General features: G+C 50.4%; 3 protein-coding genes across 7 annotated transcripts in view; all 3 read right to left on the reverse strand.

The window, feature by feature from the left end:
• The window catches only part of MDGA2 (MAM domain containing glycosylphosphatidylinositol anchor 2), a 290,230-nt gene that overhangs the window by 121,639 nt on the left and 146,568 nt on the right, over positions 1-22,023 (reverse strand). The gene's annotated exons all lie outside the window — the stretch shown is intronic.
• Positions 738-3,084, reverse strand: LOC146760854 (inositol 1,4,5-trisphosphate receptor-interacting protein-like 1). The gene has a single exon (XM_085549697.1). The coding sequence runs from the start codon at positions 2,964-2,966 to the stop codon at positions 1,179-1,181; it is 1,788 nt and encodes a 595-aa protein (XP_085405823.1). The 5' UTR covers positions 2,967-3,084; the 3' UTR covers positions 738-1,178.
• On the reverse strand, positions 9,134-11,373 carry LOC146760855 (inositol 1,4,5-trisphosphate receptor-interacting protein-like 1). The gene has a single exon (XM_085549696.1). The coding sequence runs from the start codon at positions 11,360-11,362 to the stop codon at positions 9,575-9,577; it is 1,788 nt and encodes a 595-aa protein (XP_085405822.1). The 5' UTR covers positions 11,363-11,373; the 3' UTR covers positions 9,134-9,574.

A 22,023-nucleotide genomic window follows, 5' to 3' on the forward strand; every position in this document is an offset into this window, starting at 1 on the left:
CCTGTCTGAATTTAAAGCCATTCCCCCTTGTCCTATCACTGCCCACCCTCACAATGTCATGGTTTTGTACATTTTGCTATTGGTATTCCACATCATAACATCATATAGAGCACAGAGAACAACTACATGTCCCAGAGGGTCCCACAGTCAGAAAGGGAAACACGTCACGGAAGTGACGCTGTCTCTCTCTCAAACTGCCTGGTAGCGAGTCTGGGTGTGCTTCCAAGCCGTGGCACCTTCAGTTTCAAAGTAGGCTTCTCGGTCTTCGGAAAACCTCTCTCTCTCTTTCCCTTTTATTTTACTTGGCTTATTAGCCTCAATTTCCATTAGATTGTAATTAGTAAAATAATAAGTTTTCCTCCTTAGATCGTTGCCACTTCTCTGTTTGTTTCCTTGAGTCCAGCTCCCATCTCCCTACCCCTTTCTTATTTTCCCTTTCTATACACTGGGAGCCAGGGGGACCAGGGGCCTCCTGCCCCCCCCCCCCCCCCCCCAATCACAGACATCAATTGATCTAGATAACACCGTGACACAGCAATTCCTCCTCCGTATACGCTCCCTTCAAGTACTGCAAGGCCACAACGAGATCTCCCCAGAGCCTTCTCTAAGCTAAACAAGCCCAGTTCCCTCAACCATTTCTCACAGGAGAGCTGCTCCAGCACCCTGACCATCTTAGTGGCCTCTATATTCTTTCAATATACGTACACACGACGGCGAGATTGAGACACAACAGGATATATAGTTTATAAGAGTTTATTAAAAGTTGTTGTTGTTTAGGGAAATGGGGAAGGGAAGTCGGGTGATAGAAAAGAGATAGGAAATAAAAGCAAAGAGTCTTTGTAGAAAGCAAGAGAGAATTAGTCACCACTGGGTTTCCAGCATGACTCGTAGTTCAGCTGTTGATCTTCAGTAGAGATGGTTGTCAGAGGGAGCAGGGAAGCATCTGTTTGCATCTTGCCTTCGCAAGATACAATGGTTCCATCCCCAGATCTCCCATACCAAGATGGAGTCATTTGGTCACAGGCCGGATCTTCCACTGGTAAGCTCTCTCCAACGTGACACTGACTGCCACAAGGAAACAGCCACCTCTGGCCTCCTAAATAGGTCTCAGAGTCTTACTGCTCACAGGATGTGAGCTTGCAGCCAAAACAAGAGAAGGGTTCGGACAATGGTCTCTCTCAGCGTCCGAACAGCAGCAGTCTGATGTAGCGATCTTTCAGCTCCCTGAACTCATGCAGCGCTATGGAGTGGGCGTCCGGGTCCTCCTCCAGGTGCTGGAAGAGGTTGAGCGGCTTGGCGGATCGGAAGGACTGCGGCAGGACAATCGTGCTGTGCACCGACTTGCTGCCAAGGAAGAAGTGGTTCAGGCATTTCTCGTCCAGGCAGAAGCGCAGGTACCGCAGGAGATTCTCCATCCGATTCAGGAAATACTTCCTGCGCCACTTCTTCAAAGGGATGATGGCCAAACTGTGGAGGACAAGAGTCTTGATGACATAGGTGGAAAAGCCCATGCCCACTAAGATGCTGGCAAGCAACGTCAGGCAGTGCAGGTGGGAGCTGTCCTGTCCGGTACTCCTGGCCGTGTGCTGGAGGAACTTCTTTTCTGCCACAGCGCAGCTCTGCGGCCATGTTGTGCTGGGCGTAAAGCCGGCGTCTGTGTTCTGGCTGGTCAGGTAGATGTCCGAGTGGTCTTGCTGCACCCCGAACAGCAGCTCGACGAGGACTTTTTCCCCGCTGTAGGCTTCTGTCAGCTGGAGCTTGCAGGAGCGTCTGGAAGGCAGCACCTTCAGGCTGTAGGCGTGCGCGTAGTGGGTGGTCTTCCAGATTGCTGCCACCTGTGCGGTGAACCAGGTGACAGTTCTCTCCACATCCAGGTAGGAGTCAGTGCAGAGAGTCTGTAGCAGGCTGGGGTCCTGATTTTGGCTCAGCTCTTCCTCCTCGTGGTGGAGGAAGCACAGCACATTCCCCAGCTGCTTCTCCCTTTGGCACATGCACTGAAGCTCCACGCGGACGCGGGAGTTCCTTGCCAGCCCGTGCCCTTCATCTCCCAGCTCCAGGAGGAAGGTGTGCCCGGGGGGAGGCTCTATGGGCACGAGCAGGCAGTACACAGTGTCCCACTCCCGGGGACTCCAGCCTTCAAAGGCGCTGCCCACCCCAATGGCGGGCTGCAGCACCGGGAAGAAGCTGTTGGACCAGATGAATCTGAAGGTCTGCACAAGCTGGTTCATCAGCTCCTCCACTATAGGGCACCTGGTGGCCCTTCCTTCCACCTTTTCCAGGGCACGCCTTGTGAGAAATTTGGTCAGTGCTGAATCGTTGAAGTCGTCTTCCTCGTCATACTCCTCTTCTTCCTGTTCCTCCTTTTCCACCAATTCCACCTGCTCCTGCTGTTCTACCTGCTCCTGCTGTCCGCCCTGTTCCACCTGCTCCTGCTGTTCCACCTGCTCCTCCTGCACCTGCTTTTCCTCCTGTTCCACCTGTTCCTCCTGCACCCGTTCCTGTTCCTCCTGCACCTGCTGTTCCTCCTGTTCCACCTGTTCCTCTTCCTCCTGCACCTGCTGTTCCACCTGTTCCTCCTGATGTTCCTCCTGTTCAACCTCTTCCACCTCTTCCTCTTCCTCTTGCTCCGCCCCCGATGCCTCCTCCTCGCCACTGGAGCTGTCATTTTCACTGCTGCTTTCATCATGCTGGTTCATTTGTATGGACTGCAGCATGTTCCAAAGGAGCAACAGAATCAGCCCCACATTGAACCAGATCTTCCAGGAATCCAGCAGAGCAAAGAGCAGAGATGTCATGTCCACCCAGCTCTGCTGCTCATTCCTCTGCTCAATCTCGTGCTGCGGAGGTATCATGTGCATTTGCAGATCAACCTCGCGCCGCTGCACGTTCTCGAGCATGAGCTCATCAGTTTTAACACTGACAATTAGCGCCCTCACCAACAATGCGAGAACAAACACCAAAGCCATGATCTGCAAGAGATGGGAGAGAGGGGGTCAGTGGGGCTGGGAGGGAGCGGGGCCAGGAGCCGCATGGCCCTGTGCTCAGGGAGGAGCAGTGGGAACGTGGGAGCTGGGTGGCAGCAGGGACCGAGGCCAGCGCTGGCAGGGACAGTTCCAAGCACTGCCCGTGGTGCTCCCACAGGGGCCGGTGTTTGCACCACATCCCTCGTCCAGCCCGACCTTCCCCTGCTGCTGCACTCACCATTGGCCCAGGTCAAAAATGCAGCAGCGCTGCCTGCCTGTGGCCCTAAACCCATCCCCTGCATTGTGATGCAATGCATTCCTGCTGATGTCACAAATGGACTGCCCGACTCCACCCTTCTCAGCTGCCCAGGGTGGGCACATGGCCACTGAGCCACGGCACTGCCTCAATTTGGAGGCATATTTCTGGACAGAGCTCCTGGGGACGCTCTTTACTAAGCAGGTGGGAGCTGCCCGGGCCTTTCTTTAAAATAAAATGGGGTGGTATTTCCCATGGATGCTGTGCTCCTCATGTGCCACCCCACAGGTTATGTTCCAAACACACTGTCCCTGGAAAATCATTTGGACAGAAAAGGAAAATCAAAACTACTGCTCCTGAGGAAACATAAGAATTTGCAGCATATGCAGAAACTCATTTTAGTGCTGAAATGCCACAGAGGGAACAAAGCTGAAGATCAGTGCCGGTCATGTCAAAGTCTCAGCACCTGACATCACACAGCCCTTTGCTGATTGCTCCCTCAGCCACCGGTGGTCTGAACGTCCTCTGAGCAAAAGGCCGGATGGCTCGAGCCAAGCAGCTCAAAGGGGCTCTAACAATGATGATTAGGATGCCCACATGTGCAGCAGCCTCTTCAGCTGCATGGGCTCTGGCTCCTTTGGGTGAGCTTTTGCTTTAGAGAAAACAGCAGGAGCAACTGCTGTCTACCCCATGTTGCAAAATCACATGTGCACGAGGCAGGAATATTTCTCAAAGGCCAACAGAGAAAGGCTTGGCTGGGAGCCTGTGGGTGTTGAACCAAGGCAGCCCTGCAGGCACAGAGTGGTCTGGTAGGTAAGGAGACAGCCCTGTAGGACAGGAGCGTGATGGCAGCTGTCAGACCAGCTGTGCTTCACCTGCATACCTTGCTGCCTGCAGCACAAGGCTCCCAGCCATGGCTGTATTGACTTCTGGGAGGTAAGGCCAGAGTCACCTCCTGAAGCCAGGGGAGATCCCAGATCAACAGGGTTGGAAGTCATTTGAACCTCACGAGATCCCCTAGACCAAATCCCCTGCTACAGCAGGTTCCCTAGTGTAGGTTTCTCCACAGAAGATAATCGCTCTTCTTCTCTTTTTCCGGTAACAAGGATATCAATAAATATTATTAACCAACAGAAGCTGTGTAACCCAGTGAAACAGGACCTATTCTTTCCTGGATGCTCCCTCAGCATTCAGATTTCTGTACTTCACCAGTCTCTGGGTGTCTGTTGTTTCCTGCATTTGGCGGAGCCTTGCAGCCGGAGCTCCAGGCTGGTGCCTTCCAGTGCCAAGCAGTGCAACTACAATGGGGGGCAAGTGGGAAGCCAGTCATCATGGTAACACTGGAGCACTTCTGACATCCTCCTCTCCAGATCCTCCTCTCAGGCATGTTAAACTTGACTCTGTGCTTATCTCAGGTCACTGTGCTTAGCGAAGGCCTTTACCAAAACAGTGTTGGAAATGTCAGTGAAGCAGCTCCTCAAACTGTTTGTATCCTGTTCCCCTTCTGCAATCTGGTCAGCCTCCACATGTGAGGCTTTGCTGCTGCTGCTCAGAGAATCACCAGTGTGGGTTCCTCTGTAGGCAAACCAGTCAAAGCCCCTTGCATTATGCATCTATCCAGTGCACCCTCAATAATTTTGCACATGACAGCAAGTTGTTAGGAAGTGCTGATCTGCCTTAGGGTAAACAGGCCCCACAGAGAGACCAGGACAGGCTGATCAATAGGCTGGGGCCAATGGGATGAGGTTCAACAAGAGCAAGTGCTGGGGTCACCAGCCCTGAGTGAAAAATCTTACATGCTTGGAAGCGGCAGAACACAGCAAAGACCCATTCCACCTTTATTCTTGCAATCTGAGCTGTATTTTTCCTTATTGAAGAATCTACCTTTGCTGGATTAGGACTTTTCCTGAAGTCATTCTCTGAACTGCATAAAGGATGAGCCAATGTCTAAATCCATACTGCTAGCACAGGAAAAGCAGCAGTGCTAAATAAACACGGGAATATATTTCCACAGGCTGGAATTTCTGGGCAAAATCAGTGGATAGAAAACTAAAAAAGGGGAGACTAAAAAGGAAGGGAAATAAAAACATTCCATCCAAAAATGACATTTCACTGTCACCATTACTAGAGATATATTCTTGGGTGCTCTGCTTTATATATGAATCTTACTTTGATGTTAAAAGAATATCATAAAGGCAAGTATGAGACTCGGCTACCAACTAAGAGATTTCTTTGGCATTCGCCCACCAGGATCCGGCTCTGTCTGCATTCAGAGGCTGCAAGGCAGAGAACATGCAATGGTCCAGCCAGGGAAATCCCCCCGAGCACAGTGCCTCATGGACAGCCTCCCGTTCCACTCCTGCACGCTCCAGGCCCTGCAGGCACCCCCCAGAGTAAATGAATGAGCTCAGGAAGCCAGTGTGATGGTGGCAAGGCTGGGTGGATGGTTACAAGTGCAGGCAGAAACTGGCAGCACTGCCCACTGACTCTGTCAGTGTCTCTTTGCTAAGTCCTTTGTTGTCAGTTTCTCTCATCCGCTTGTGGATGGACTCCTGTTCTGGGATTAAGAGGTATGAAGCCAAGCGGCATGTTGCATTTCATTCTTAAGGAGCATTTGTTGGGGTGAAAGCAGCAGAAGCAGAGATCCAGGCACCCTCTGTGCAGTCAGAACTGAGCTCCAAACCTGTAGGGCCATCCCCAACCTTGGGACTCTGGAAGCACTCAGCTGGCCACTGTCTTCTCCCCTCCCCATCCACATTAATGACTCCAGCAAGAAGCTGCTCCTCCCTGATCTCGCTAAACATCAAGTCATGACTCGGGGAACAAAAGAACCACAAGGAACACTTCAAAACTTCGAACAAAAGATGAAAGCTCCAACAATGTCAACCCAACCAGGTGTTGCTGTTTACCATGATGGCCTCATAATCCTCCAGATGAAAGGGGCCCTTTGCCACCCTTCAGGCAGTGAGACAGGGAGAGCAGCTGACATGATAAAAATGCTGTGATACATCCCTTTCATCAGCACTCCAAACAGTAAGTACGCAAAAGTTATGGTTTGCATACAGCAATTTCTCTTTGCTTACACCATGCATTTCACTTAACTACAACCTATCCCACCGGGCCAACACATACAGAAATCCAGGAGCGCATTCACTGACTCCCATTTAAAGCTTGATTCAAACCAAAGAACGATCTTTTAAAAGAGAGATGAAGGTTTCCAGCAAATGAAACTCACCATAGCAAATAAGGGGCCAAATACTGTCGTGAACACAACACAAAATCATGGGTGCTCTGATCTATTATTTTGGTGTTTCCTTGCTTGAAACCCTATAGGCAATCAGCACTGCATGGCAATGCTCCTATAACACAAAGCCTCTTCCTTTCATCTTTGCGGTGCCACCAGCGATGGAATTAGATGATCATTGTGGTACTGTTCAGCCCCAGCCATCCTACGAGTCTATGATGATGATTCTGTGATTCTCTAACTGCTCCTCAGTGATGCTGCAGCAATGCAGCATCCCAAAGATCAGCATGGAAAGGAGCAGTGAGAGCACAGCAAAAAACCTCCAGGTAACAGCAGGGACAGGAAATGCTGAATGGGACTCTCTCTTCTAAATGGTCCAAGACAATAGCTGTTAGAAGGCTTAGCACCAGGTCAGGTTTGATAGGAGGAACTGCAGCTCACTATCATATGAAATCTCTCCTCGTTCTGGTTGCAAATTGCTGGAAGGCAATTCATCTTATCTACCACCTGCTTTCAGCTATACCGTGGCAAGTCCCTGTCCATGTGGGATTGCTCTGTCCTTGCTACCTGCAGGCAGAACCCAGAGATATGTTCCATCTGCACAGGTAATAATCAGGTGGCAGGAGATGTGCAAGCCTCATCCACCTTTAGCACCAAGGATTTACAAATCCTTCAGGAGCCCATGGACACAGAAGGGCAGAAAGTGCCATTTTTAACAGCAATCCTGTGCCAACCTCCCACTGATCACAGAGTTCTGTAGTATGTTGGGGTGCTAAGTTGTCTTTGCGAGGATTTATGAGTGCATACAGTAGTTCTGAGTAGATGGAGTGTTCTAGAATAACTGAGTTAGGCCTGTAGGTTAAGAGTTAGTGGGCTGCGGGTTTAGGTAGGTGTGTGTATAGGTTCTCTCGCGTGCATCGGGTTTTGCGTAGCGGGTGTACGTGTCTGCGCGGGATTTAGGATGGCATATAAGGTGTGTGACGGAGCAATAAATTGAGAGAAGACATGATGGCATCCATGTTTGTGTCTCTCTCCCCCGGACAGTTGAAGTCCTGGGATAAGTCAGGTTAATTGGCGAATACGTCAGTAGTACCTCTCAGATTACTTTCAAGAAGCTGAATTTTTTACCTAATCCTCTCTCTAAAGTGGATTTTTCATCTCTCTTATTTACTGATAAACTTCCAGGGCTAAGCATCTACAGCACAAAACAGACCTGTGTAGTTCATCACCACGCTATATTTTTGGTCCAACATGATGAAAAAATGGAGCAGACATTTAGAAAGATGACAAGATGAACCAGAGCAGAGCAGTTATAGTCATTGATGATTATATCAAAATATTGTTGAAGGAATATTAAAACCCCTGCTTCAGGGTATAAAATAATATATACATTTTAGTCAAACAGGTGGACAGAGTAATATATGTTTGTCCACTGTGCTGCATTTATATACCCTTCTGAAAGGTCTATCATTTTTATATATGTAAAGGTATATTATTTCTATATAATACTGCTATCGATGGACATGAGATCTGGTCCTAATGAACTATACAGGCCTTTATGCACCATTTGTATTCGTAAAGCATCTACCAGGATACGACCCCAAACAGGACACCCAGGGCAACACCAGCAGTATTTGGTTAAGAGCACATGAAAAGAAGCATATTGCAACAATAATCAGACAGCGATTTATGTCACCCATCATACAATCATGAAATGGCCGGGGTTGCAAAGGTCCACAGTGCTCATCCAGTCCCAACCCCCTGCTGTGTGCAGGGTCACCAACCAGAAGCCCAGGCTGCCCAGAGCCACATCCAGCCTGGCCTTGAATGCCTGCAGGGATGGGGCATCCACAGCCTCCTTGGGCAACCTGTTCCAGTGCGTCACCACCCTCTGGGTGAAAACTTCCTCCTAAGATCCAACCTAAACTTTCCCTGTCTGAATTTAAAGCCATTCCCCCTTGTCCTATCACTGCCCACCCTCACAATGTCATGGTTTTGTACATTTTGCTATTGGTATTCCACATCATAACATCATATAGAGCACAGAGAACAACTACATGTCCCAGAGGGTCCCACAGTCAGAAAGGGAAACACGTCACGGAAGTGACGCTGTCTCTCTCTCAAACTGCCTGGTAGCGAGTCTGGGTGTGCTTCCAAGCCGTGGCACCTTCAGTTTCAAAGTAGGCTTCTCGGTCTTCGGAAAACCTCTCTCTCTCTTTCCCTTTTATTTTACTTGGCTTATTAGCCTCAATTTCCATTAGATTGTAATTAGTAAAATAATAAGTTTTCCTCCTTAGATCGTTGCCACTTCTCTGTTTGTTTCCTTGAGTCCAGCTCCCATCTCCCTACCCCTTTCTTATTTTCCCTTTCTATACACTGGGAGCCAGGGGGACCAGGGGCCTCCTGCCCCCCCCCCCCCCCCCCCCCAATCACAGACATCAATTGATCTAGATAACACCGTGACACAGCAATTCCTCCTCCGTATACGCTCCCTTCAAGTACTGCAAGGCCACAACGAGATCTCCCCAGAGCCTTCTCTAAGCTAAACAAGCCCAGTTCCCTCAACCATTTCTCACAGGAGAGCTGCTCCAGCACCCTGACCATCTTAGTGGCCTCTATATTCTTTCAATATACGTACACACGACGGCGAGATTGAGACACAACAGGATATATAGTTTATAAGAGTTTATTAAAAGTTGTTGTTGTTTAGGGAAATGGGGAAGGGAAGTCGGGTGATAGAAAAGAGATAGGAAATAAAAGCAAAGAGTCTTTGTAGAAAGCAAGAGAGAATTAGTCACCACTGGGTTTCCAGCATGACTCGTAGTTCAGCTGTTGATCTTCAGTAGAGATGGTTGTCAGAGGGAGCAGGGAAGCATCTGTTTGCATCTTGCCTTCGCAAGATACAATGGTTCCATCCCCAGATCTCCCATACCAAGATGGAGTCATTTGGTCACAGGCCGGATCTTCCACTGGTAAGCTCTCTCCAACGTGACACTGACTGCCACAAGGAAACAGCCACCTCTGGCCTCCTAAATAGGTCTCAGAGTCTTACTGCTCACAGGATGTGAGCTTGCAGCCAAAACAAGAGAAGGGTTCGGACAATGGTCTCTCTCAGCGTCCGAACAGCAGCAGTCTGATGTAGCGATCTTTCAGCTCCCTGAACTCATGCAGCGCTATGGAGTGGGCGTCCGGGTCCTCCTCCAGGTGCTGGAAGAGGTTGAGCGGCTTGGCGGATCGGAAGGACTGCGGCAGGACAATCGTGCTGTGCACCGACTTGCTGCCAAGGAAGAAGTGGTTCAGGCATTTCTCGTCCAGGCAGAAGCGCAGGTACCGCAGGAGATTCTCCATCCGATTCAGGAAATACTTCCTGCGCCACTTCTTCAAAGGGATGATGGCCAAACTGTGGAGGACAAGAGTCTTGATGACATAGGTGGAAAAGCCCATGCCCACTAAGATGCTGGCAAGCAACGTCAGGCAGTGCAGGTGGGAGCTGTCCTGTCCGGTACTCCTGGCCGTGTGCTGGAGGAACTTCTTTTCTGCCACAGCGCAGCTCTGCGGCCATGTTGTGCTGGGCGTAAAGCCGGCGTCTGTGTTCTGGCTGGTCAGGTAGATGTCCGAGTGGTCTTGCTGCACCCCGAACAGCAGCTCGACGAGGACTTTTTCCCCGCTGTAGGCTTCTGTCAGCTGGAGCTTGCAGGAGCGTCTGGAAGGCAGCACCTTCAGGCTGTAGGCGTGCGCGTAGTGGGTGGTCTTCCAGATTGCTGCCACCTGTGCGGTGAACCAGGTGACAGTTCTCTCCACATCCAGGTAGGAGTCAGTGCAGAGAGTCTGTAGCAGGCTGGGGTCCTGATTTTGGCTCAGCTCTTCCTCCTCGTGGTGGAGGAAGCACAGCACATTCCCCAGCTGCTTCTCCCTTTGGCACATGCACTGAAGCTCCACGCGGACGCGGGAGTTCCTTGCCAGCCCGTGCCCTTCATCTCCCAGCTCCAGGAGGAAGGTGTGCCCGGGGGGAGGCTCTATGGGCACGAGCAGGCAGTACACAGTGTCCCACTCCCGGGGACTCCAGCCTTCAAAGGCGCTGCCCACCCCAATGGCGGGCTGCAGCACCGGGAAGAAGCTGTTGGACCAGATGAATCTGAAGGTCTGCACAAGCTGGTTCATCAGCTCCTCCACTATAGGGCACCTGGTGGCCCTTCCTTCCACCTTTTCCAGGGCACGCCTTGTGAGAAATTTGGTCAGTGCTGAATCGTTGAAGTCGTCTTCCTCGTCATACTCCTCTTCTTCCTGTTCCTCCTTTTCCACCAATTCCACCTGCTCCTGCTGTTCTACCTGCTCCTGCTGTCCGCCCTGTTCCACCTGCTCCTGCTGTTCCACCTGCTCCTCCTGCACCTGCTTTTCCTCCTGTTCCACCTGTTCCTCCTGCACCCGTTCCTGTTCCTCCTGCACCTGCTGTTCCTCCTGTTCCACCTGTTCCTCTTCCTCCTGCACCTGCTGTTCCACCTGTTCCTCCTGATGTTCCTCCTGTTCAACCTCTTCCACCTCTTCCTCTTCCTCTTGCTCCGCCCCCGATGCCTCCTCCTCGCCACTGGAGCTGTCATTTTCACTGCTGCTTTCATCATGCTGGTTCATTTGTATGGACTGCAGCATGTTCCAAAGGAGCAACAGAATCAGCCCCACATTGAACCAGATCTTCCAGGAATCCAGCAGAGCAAAGAGCAGAGATGTCATGTCCACCCAGCTCTGCTGCTCATTCCTCTGCTCAATCTCGTGCTGCGGAGGTATCATGTGCATTTGCAGATCAACCTCGCGCCGCTGCACGTTCTCGAGCATGAGCTCATCAGTTTTAACACTGACAATTAGCGCCCTCACCAACAATGCGAGAACAAACACCAAAGCCATGATCTGCAAGAGATGGGAGAGAGGGGGTCAGTGGGGCTGGGAGGGAGCGGGGCCAGGAGCCGCATGGCCCTGTGCTCAGGGAGGAGCAGTGGGAACGTGGGAGCTGGGTGGCAGCAGGGACCGAGGCCAGCGCTGGCAGGGACAGTTCCAAGCACTGCCCGTGGTGCTCCCACAGGGGCCGGTGTTTGCACCACATCCCTCGTCCAGCCCGACCTTCCCCTGCTGCTGCACTCACCATTGGCCCAGGTCAAAAATGCAGCAGCGCTGCCTGCCTGTGGCCCTAAACCCATCCCCTGCATTGTGATGCAATGCATTCCTGCTGATGTCACAAATGGACTGCCCGACTCCACCCTTCTCAGCTGCCCAGGGTGGGCACATGGCCACTGAGCCACGGCACTGCCTCAATTTGGAGGCATATTTCTGGACAGAGCTCCTGGGGACGCTCTTTACTAAGCAGGTGGGAGCTGCCCGGGCCTTTCTTTAAAATAAAATGGGGTGGTATTTCCCATGGATGCTGTGCTCCTCATGTGCCACCCCACAGGTTATGTTCCAAACACACTGTCCCTGGAAAATCATTTGGACAGAAAAGGAAAATCAAAACTACTGCTCCTGAGGAAACATAAGAATTTGCAGCATATGCAGAAACTCATTTTAGTGCTGAAATGCCACAGAGGGAACAAAGCTGAAGATCAGTGCCGGTCATGTCAAAGTCTCAGCACCTGACATCACACAGCCCTTTGCTGATTGCTCCCTCAGCCACCGGTGGTCTGAACGTCCTCTGAGCAAAAGGCCAGATGGCTCGAGCCAAGCAGCTCAAAGGGGCTCTAACAATGACGATTAGGATGCCCACATGTGCAGCAGCCTCTTCAGCTGCATGGGCTCTGGCTCCTTTGGGTGAGCTTTTGCTTTAGAGAAAACAGCAGGAGCAACTGCTGTCTACCCCATGTTGCAAAATCACATGTGCACGAGGCAGGAATATTTCTCAAAGGCCAACAAAGAAAGGCTTGGCTGGGAGCCTGTGGGTGTTGAACCAAGGCAGCCCTGCAGGCACAGAGTGGTCTGGTAGGTAAGGAGACAGCCCTGTAGGACAGGAGCGTGATGGCAGCTGTCAGACCAGCTGTGCTTCACCTGCATACCTTGCTGCCTGCAGCACAAGGCTCCCAGCCATGGCTGTATTGACTTCTGGGAGGTAAGGCCAGAGTCACCTCCTGAAGCCAGGGGAGATCCCAGATCAACAGGGTTGGAAGTCATTTGAACCTCACGAGATCCCCTAGACCAAATCCCCTGCTACAGCAGGTTCCCTAGTGTAGGTTTCTCCACAGAAGATAATCGCTCTTCTTCTTCTGTTTCCGGTAACAAGGATATCAATAAATATTATTAACCAACAGAAGCTGTGTAACCCAGTGAAACAGGACCTATTCTTTCCTGGATGCTCCCTCAGCATTCAGATTTCTGTACTTCACCAGTCTCTGGGTGTCTGTTGTTTCCTGCATTTGGCGGAGCCTTGCAGCCGGAGCTCCAGGCTGGTGCCTTCCAGTGCCAAGCAGTGCAACTACAATGGGGGGCAAGTGGGAAGCCAGTCATCATGGTAACACTGGAGCACTTCTGACATCCTCCTCTCCAGATCCTCCTCTCAGGCATGTTAAACTTGACTCTGTGCTTATCTCAGGTCACTGTGCTTAGCGAAGGCCTTTACCAAAACAGTGTTGGAAATGTCAGTGAAGCAGCTCCTCAAACTGTTTGTATCCTGTTCCCCTTCTGCAATCTGGTCAGCCTCCACATGTGAGGCTTTGCTGCTGCTGCTCAGAGAATCACCAATGTGGGTTCCTCTGTAGGCAAACCAGTCAAAGCCCCTTGCATTATGCATCTATCCAGTCCACCCTCAATAATTTTGCACATGACAGCAAGTTGTTAGGAAGTGCTGATCTGCCTTAGGGTAAACAGGCCCCACAGAGAGACCAGGACAGGCTGATCAATAGGCTGGGGCCAATGGGATGAGGTTCAACAAGAGCAAGTGCTGGGGTCACCAGCCCTGAGTGAAAAATCTTACATGCTTGGAAGCGGCAGAACACAGCAAAGACCCATTCCACCTTTATTCTTGCAATCTGAGCTGTATTTTTCCTTATTGATGAATCCACCTTTGCTGGATTAGGACTTTTCCTGAAGTCATTCTCTGAACTGCATAAAGGATGAGCCAATGTCTAAATCCATACTGCTAGCACAGGAAAAGCAGCAGTGCTAAATAAACACGGGAATATATTTCCACAGGCTGGAAATTCTGGGCAAAATCAGTGGATAGAAAACTAAAAAAGGTGAGACTAAAAAGGAAGGGAAATAAAAACATTCCATCCAAAAATGACATTTCACTGTCACCATTACTAGAGATATATTCTTGGGTGCTCTGCTTTATATATGAATCTTACTTTGATGTTAAAAGAATATCATAAAGGCAAGTATGAGACTCGGCTACCAACTAAGAGATTTCTTTGGCATTCGCCCACCAGGATCCGGCTCTGTCTGCATTCAGAGGCTGCAAGGCAGAGAACATGCAATGGTCCAGCCAGGGAAATCCCCCCGAGCACAGTGCCTCATGGACAGCCTCCCGTTCCACTCCTGCACGCTCCAGGCCCTGCAGGCACCCCCCAGAGTAAATGAATGAGCTCAGGAAGCCAGTGTGATGGTGGCAAGGCTGGGTGGATGGTTACAAGTGCAGGCAGAAACTGGCAGCACTGCCCACTGACTCTGTCAGTGTCTCTTTGCTAAGTCCTTTGTTGTCAGTTTCTCTCATCCGCTTGTGGATGGACTCCTGTTCTGGGATTAAGAGGTATGAAGCCAAGCGGCATGTTGCATTTCATTCTTAAGGAGCATTTGTTGGGGTGAAAGCAGCAGAAGCAGAGATCCAGGCACCCTCTGTGCAGTCAGAACTGAGCTCCAAACCTGTAGGGCCATCCCCAACCTTGGGACTCTGGAAGCACTCAGCTGGCCACTGTCTTCTCCCCTCCCCATCCACATTAATGACTCCAACAAGAAGCTGCTCCTCCCTGATCTCGCTAAACATCAAGTCATGACTCGGGGAACAAAAGAACCACAAGGAACACTTCAAAACTTCGAACAAAAGATGAAAGCTCCAACAGTGTCAACCCAACCAGGTGTTGCTGTTTACCATGATGGCCTCATAATCCTCCAGATGAAAGGGGCCCTTTGCCACCCTTCAGGCAGTGAGACAGGGAGAGCAGCCGACATGATAAAAATGCTGTGATACATCCCTTTCCTCAGCACTCCAAACAGTAAGTACGCAAAAATTATGGTTTGCATACAGCAATTTCTCTTTGCTTACACCATGCATTTCACTTAACTACAACCTATCCCACCGGGCCAACACATACAGAAATCCAGGAGCGCATTCACTGACTCCCATTTAAAGCTTGATTCAAACCAAAGAATGATCATTTAAAAGAGAGATGAAGGTTTCCAGCAAATGAAACTCACCATAGCAAATAAGGGGCCAAATACTGTCGTGAACACAACACAAAATCATGGGTGCTCTGATCTATTATTTTGGTGTTTCCTTGCTTGAAACCCTATAGGCAATCAGCACTGCATGGCAATGCTCCTATAACACAAAGCCTCATCCTTTCATCTTTGCGGTGCCACCAGCGATGGAATTAGATGATCATTGTGGTACTGTTCAGCCCCAGCCATCCTACGAGTCTATGATGATCATTCTGTGATTCTCTAACTGCTCCTCAGTGATGCTGCAGCAATGCAGCATCCCAAAGATCAGCATGGAAAGGAGCAGTGAGAGCACAGCAAAAAACCTCCAGGTAACAGCAGGGACAGGAAATGCTGAATGGGACTCTCTCTTCTAAATGGTCCAAGACAATAGCTGTTAGAAGGCTTAGCACCAGGTCAGGTTTGATAGGAGGAACTCCAGCTCACTATCATATGAAATCTCTCCTCGTTCTGGTTGCAAATTGCTGGAAGGCAATTCATCTTATCTACCACCTGCTTTCAGCTATACCTTGGCAAGTCCCTGTCCATGTGGGATTGCTCTGTCCTTGCTACCTGCAGGCAGAACCCAGAGATATGTTCCATCTGCACAGGTAATAATCAGGTGGCAGGAGATGTGCAAGCCTCATCCACCTTTAGCACAAGGATTTACAAATCCTTCAGGAGTCCATGGACACAGAAGGGCAGAAAGTGCCATTTTTAACAGCAAACCTGTGCCAACCTCCCACTGATCACAGAGTTCTGTAGTATGTTGGGGTGCTAAGTTGTCTTTGCGAGGATTTATGAGTGCATACAGTAGTTCTGAGTAGATGGAGTGTTCTAGAATAGCTGAGTTAGGCCTGTAGGTTAAGAGTTAGTGGGCTGCGGGTTTAGGTAGGTGTGTGTGTAGGTTCTCTCGCGTGCATCGGGTTTTGCGTAGCGGGTGTACGTGTCTGCGCGGGATTTAGGATGGCATATATGGTGTGTGACGGAGCAATAAATTGAGAGAAGACATGATGGCATCCATGTTTGTGTCTCTCTCCCCGGGACAGTTGAAGTCCTGGGATAAGTCAGGTTAATTGGCGAATACGTCAGTAGTACCTCTCAGATTACTTTCAAGAAGCTGAATTTTTTACCTAATCCTCTCTCTAAAGTGGATTTTTCATCTCTCTTATTTACTGATAAACTTCCAGGGCTAAGCATCTACAGCACAAAACAGACCTGTGTAGTTCATCACCACGCTATGTTTATGGTCCAACAGGATGAAAAAATGGAGCAGACATTTAGAAAGATGACTAGATGATCCAGAGCAGAGCAGTTATAGTCATTGATGATTATATCAAAATATTGTTGAAGGAATATTAAAACCCCTGCTTCAGGGTATAAAATAATATATACATTTTTGTCAAACAGGTGGACAGAGAAATATATGTTTGTCCACTGTGCTGCATTTATATACCCTTCTGAAAGGTCTATCATTTATATATATATAAAGGTATATTATTTCTATATAATACTGCTAGAGATGGGCATGAGATCTGGTCCTAATGAACTATACAGGCCTTTATGCACCATTTGTATTCGTAAAGCATCTACCAGGATACGACCCCAAACAGGACACCCAGGGCAACACCAGCAGTATTTGGTGAAGAGCACATGAAAAGAAGCATATTGCAACAACAATCAGACAGCGATTTATGTCACCCATCATACAATACTAGAATGGCCTGGGTTGCAAAGGTCCACAGTGCCCATCCAGCTCCAACCCCCTGCTGTGTGCAGGGTCACCAACCAGCAGCCCAGGCTGCCCAGAGCCACATCCAGCCTGGCCTTGAATGCCTGCAGGGATGGGGCATCCACAGCCTCCTTGGGCAACCCGTTCCAGTGCATCACCAGCCTCTGAGTGAAAAACTTCCTCCTAAGATCCAACCTAAACTTTCCCTGTCTGAATTTAAAGTCATTCCCCTTTGTCCTATCACTGCCCACCCTCACAATGTCATGGTTTTGTACATTTATCTATTGGTATTCCACACCATAACATCATGTGGAGCACAGAGAACAACTACATGTCCCAGAGGGTCTCACAGTCAGAGAGGGAAACACGTCACGGAAGTGATGCTGTCTCTCTCTCAAACTGCCTGGTAGCGAGTCTGGGTGTGCTTCCTAGCCGTGGCACCTTCAGTTTCAAAGTAGGCTTCTCGGTCTTCGGAAAACCTCTCTCTCTCTTTCCCTTTTATTTTACTTGGCTTATTAGCCTCAATTTCCATTAGATTGTATTTAGTAAAATAATAAGTTTTCCTCCTTAGATCGTTGCCACTTCTCTGTTTGTTTCCTTGAATCCAGCTCCCATCTCCCTACCCCTTTCCCATTTTCCCTTCCTATTTGCTGGGAGCCAGGGGGAACAGGGGCCTACGGCCCCCCCCCCTACCCCCCCATCACAGACATCAATTGATCTAGATAACACCGTGACACAGCAATTCCTCCTCCTCCTGTTTATACGCTCCCTTCAAGTACTGCAAGGCCAGAACGAGCTCTCCCTAAGGCCTTCTCTAAGCTAAACAAGCCCAGTTCCCTCAACCTTTCCTCACAGGAGAGCTGCTCCAGCACCCTGACCATCTTAGTGGCCTCCTCTGGACACACTCCATGTCCTTCCTATACTGGGGGCACACAGTTGGCCTTCTGGGCTGCAAGCACGCACTGCTGGCTCACATCCAGCTTCTTGTCCACCAGGACCCCCAAGTCCTTCTCCACAGGGCTGCTCTCAAAGGGGTTCTTTGCCCAGTCTCTATAAACAGCTGGGATCACCCCAGCCCAAGTACAACACCTTCTACTTGGTCTTGTTGAACCTCACTAGGTTTACACAGGCCCACTTCTCCAGCCTGTCCAGGTCCCTCTCTCTCGGAGAGCAGGTTGGCAACCACATCAGCCGTTTGTTTCATAATTTTGGATGGATATGATTAGGCCCCAGGGAAATATATACATTCAGTTTCAGGAGGAGGTCTAGGACATGTTCCACAGTTACAGTGGGACGTAATCAGCTCCTCTTGCCCACACCAGAACCTTTACGGTCCTGACAGACATGGGGAGTAGCCTGACCACTAGCTTGCTGATGCAAGCACCCTGTTACATGAGGGGTAAGAGGGTATTAGCTGAAGAATTAGTGGAACTCACTGACAGGTCTTTAAACTAGGAACAAAGGGGGAAGGGGGCAAAATAAGGGCTACTGGGGTTGAACGGGTCATTCGAGGGATTGTACCAAACTCAGTGGGCAATAACGGCAGAGTGTAAAGGGAGGGAGTAGGTCAGGGGGATGCTGAGGATGCTGCTGTTCTAGTGTATCCTGGATCTCTTATAAAGGTGGCAAGACAGACAGCCCAGCTGAAGTGCCTTTATAGCAATGCACGCAGCCTGAGTAACAAGCAGGAGGAACTGGAAACTGTGATGCACTCTGAAAAATATGACATTGTTGCTATCACAGAAACATGGTGGGATGACTCCCACAATTGGGATACTGACATCGACGGCTACAGACTCTTTAGGAGAGATAGGCGAGGTAGGAAGGGTAGGGGAGTTGCTCTCTATGTCAGAGATTGGATAAACTGTGAGGAGCTCTCTATGAGAAACAGTCAGGAACAGTTTGAGAGCCTGTGGGTTAGGATTAGAGATGGAACTAATAAAGGTCAGCTGGTATTCGGGGTATACTACAGGCCACCCGATCGAGGGGAGGTTGTTGACGAGGCTTTCTTGCTCCAGATGCGTGAGGCGTCTGGCTCACGGGCTCTTGTCCTGGTGGGGGACTTCATCCATCCGGACATTTGTCGGAAAAACCACACGGCGAGCTGCAAGAGCTCCAGAAGGCTCTTGGAATCCATTGATGATAGTTTTCTGGTTCAGGTCAGGACAGACCGACCAGAGGTGAAGCGTTGCTGGACCTGCTGCTCACCAACGCTGAGGAGATCATCAAAGGCGTCAAGGTTGGAGGCTGCCTGGGCTCCAGCAATCATGCCCTGGTTGAGTTTGTGATCTCAAGCGATGTGGGCCTGGCAAAGAGCAGGACCAGGACGCTGAACTTTAGAAGAGCAGACTTCAAGCTACTCAATGGAATGCTGGCCAAGATCCCCTGGTGCACTGCCCTAAAAGACAAGGATGTTGAGGAGAGCTGGCTACTGTTCAAGGATGCCCTCCTGGCAGCACAAGAGGTCTCCATTCCCCTGAATAAGAAAGTGGGCAGGTGAGGTAGAAAACCGGCATGGCTCAGCAAGGACCTGCTAAGAGAACTGAGGGTGAAGAAAGGGGTGTACAAGCTCTGGAAACAAGGCTGTGTCACCCGGGAAGAATACAGGGATGCCGTCCAGACTTGCAGATGTGGGATCAGGAAAGCCAAGGCGCAGGCAGAACTGAACTTGGCGAGGGATGTGAAAAACAATAAGAAAACCTTCTACAGGTACATTGGCCAGAAGAGACAGGCCAAAATGGGCGTACCTACTCTGGTAAATTTAAAAGGAGAACTGGCTTCAACAGATGAAGATAAAGCTGAGGTGCTAAATGAGTTCTTCACCTCGATCTTCACTGGTGGCCAGGATTCTAATCTTTTTCACGTCCCTAAGCCCTGCACCCCCATACCTCCATGTGGGGACCAAGGAGGTAAATCCCTCCCCACTGTAAGGGTAGAGCAAGTCCGAGAGTGCCTCCTTAGACTGAATGAGTACAAGTTTATGGGGCCAGATGGCGTGCATCCCAGGGTCCTGAAGGAGCTGGCTGAGGTGGTTGCTGAGCCGCTCTCCATCATATTTGAGAAGTCGTGGCTGTCAGGTGAGGTCCCGGATGATTGGAGGAAGAGTCACGTCACTCCCATTTACAAGAAGAGGAGCAGGGAGGACCCAGGTAACTACAGGCCGGTGAGTCTCACCTCCGTGCCTGGGAAGATTATGGAACAGATCCTCCTGAACAACATGCTCGATCACATAAAGAACGAGCACGTGATCCGAGACAGCCAGCATGGCTTCACCAGGGGAAGGTCATGCTTAACTAATCTTGTGGCCTTCTATGATGGAGTGACGGCGTTGGTGGACAAAGGGAAGGCGACCGATGTCATTTACCTGGATCTGAGAAAGGCCTTTGACATGGTCCCCCATCACATCCTCATCTCCAAATTGGAGGGAAGTGGATTTGATGGGTGGACAACTAGATGGATAAGCAATTGGTTGAAAGGCCGCAGACAGAGGGTGGTGGTCAATGGCTCTATGTCCAGGTGGAGGCCGGTAACGAGCGGTGTCCCTCAAGGGTCTGTCTTGGGACCGGTGCTCTTTAACATCTTTATTAATGACATCGATGAGGGAATTGAGTGCACCCTCAGCAAGTCTGCTGATGACACCAAGCTGAGTGGTGCGGTCGATACAGTGGAGGGAACGGATGCCATTCAGAGGGACCTTGACAGGCTGGAAAGCTGGGCTCGGGTGAACCTAATGAGGTTCAACACGGCAAAGTGCAAGGTTTTGCACTTGGGCCGGAAGAACCCCAGGCACCTGTACAGGCTGGGAGGAGTTGTCCTTGAGAGCAGCTCGGCAGAAAAAGACCTAGGGGTCCTGATAGATGAGAAACTTAACATGAGCCAGCAGTGCGCTCTGGCAGCCCAGAAAGCAAATGGGATCCTGGGCTCCATCAGGAGAGGGGTGGTCAGCAGGGATAGGGAGGTGATCGTCCCTCTCTACTCTGCTCTTGTGAGGCCCCATCTGGAGTACTGTGTCCAGGTGTGGAGCCCTCAGTACAAAAAAGACATGGAGATTTTGGAAAGGGTCCAGAGGGAGGGACAGGAAGATGATCAGGGGGCTGGAGCACCTCCCCTATGAGGACAGGCTGAGGGAGTTGGGTATGTTCAGCCTGGAGAAGAGAAGGTTGCGGGGTGACCTCATTGCAGCCTTTCAATACCTGAAGGGAACTTACTCCCAGGAGGGGAGTAAACTCTTGGAAAGGGCTGACAATAGCAGGACACGGGGAAATGGTTTTAAATTAAAAGAGGAAAAATTTAGGTTGGATGTTAGGGGGAAGTTCTTCACTAGGAGAGTGGTTAGGCCCTGGAACAGGCTGCCCAGGGAGGTTATGGATGCCCCGTCCTTGGAGGTGCCCAGGAGGGCCCTGGGCAACCTGATCTAGTAAAGGTGTATGTTTGGTGGCCCTGCTAGGCAGGGGGGTTAGAACTACATGATCCTTGAGGTCCCTTCAAACCCAGATCGTTCTGTGATTCTGTGTGATTCTGTGATAAGTCAGGTTAATTGGCGAATACGTCAAGTGGTGACTCCTGACGTGATAGTGTGGTTGATTTACGATTGAGGAGTTTGCTTGTGGTGTGAGTGTAGATGTGATTGTTTCTAGTTTTTTATAGTTTGGTGTTCCTGTACTCGAGGAAGCGGCTGAGAGAGCAGCCGGGAGAAGCTGCTGAGAGGGAGTGGACGGGAAACTCCAGGAGAGTCTTTACCATGGCAGCAGGATCCGTTAAGAGATGGTAAAGATTTTAAAAGTGCTTGCAAAAGAGGCGGGGGGCACACTGTCCTCTAATAACACGGAAGGGCTCATCCAATGGGTGATTCAGGGCGAGCTGACTGAGTCAGCGGCACAGGTTATGGACCTGGATAAGGTTCAAGCCGCAGGGATGGAGTTATTATCAGCTGCTGGAGCAGGAAGTCAGTCTGCTCTTCAGCATATCCCTGCCTGGGGGGCTCTACGTGCTTGCCTTCAGAAAATTCACAGCTCGGGCAGTGTGTGGATGGCGGCTGCGGCTGCTTTTTATGCCTTGCCGAAAGCGGCAGAGCCAGGGAATTCAAGCTCTAACGGCTCGGGGGAAGAGTGTCCAGCTGCTCCCTGATGTTCCCCCTCAGGAATGCGAAACGCAGATAAAGAGGGGGGAGGACAATGCTTTTTCTTAGGAATCGCCACAGGCTTTTCCCCTTAGGGAGAAAAAAGCTTTGGAGTCGTTGTTTGCAGAGGAGGAGCCGTTTGCCCCTGGTATTGCGGTTGGTTGCGTGCCGACACCAACGGTCCCTGCCCCACCTGCGCCGTGCTTACACCCTGCGCGCGGTTTAGGCGTCTCCACAGACGTTAGTCAGGCTGCACAACAGCAGCGGGAGTGTGATTTAGCAAAGGCCCTTAACGATCCGGTGGACGATTGGTATGTG

This window comes from Coturnix japonica, chromosome 5 (genome assembly GCF_054131305.1).
Source record: "Coturnix japonica strain WE chromosome 5, WE-NBRP24, whole genome shotgun sequence".
NCBI classification, from domain to species: domain Eukaryota; kingdom Metazoa; phylum Chordata; class Aves; order Galliformes; family Phasianidae; genus Coturnix; species Coturnix japonica.

Excerpts from the sequence above, each read along its gene's own strand:
- LOC146760854 (XM_085549697.1), bottom strand. The coding sequence starts at position 2,966 with ATGGCTTTGGTGTTTGTTCTCGCATTGTTGGTGAGGGCGCTAATTGTC.
- LOC146760855 (XM_085549696.1), bottom strand. The coding sequence starts at position 11,362 with ATGGCTTTGGTGTTTGTTCTCGCATTGTTGGTGAGGGCGCTAATTGTC.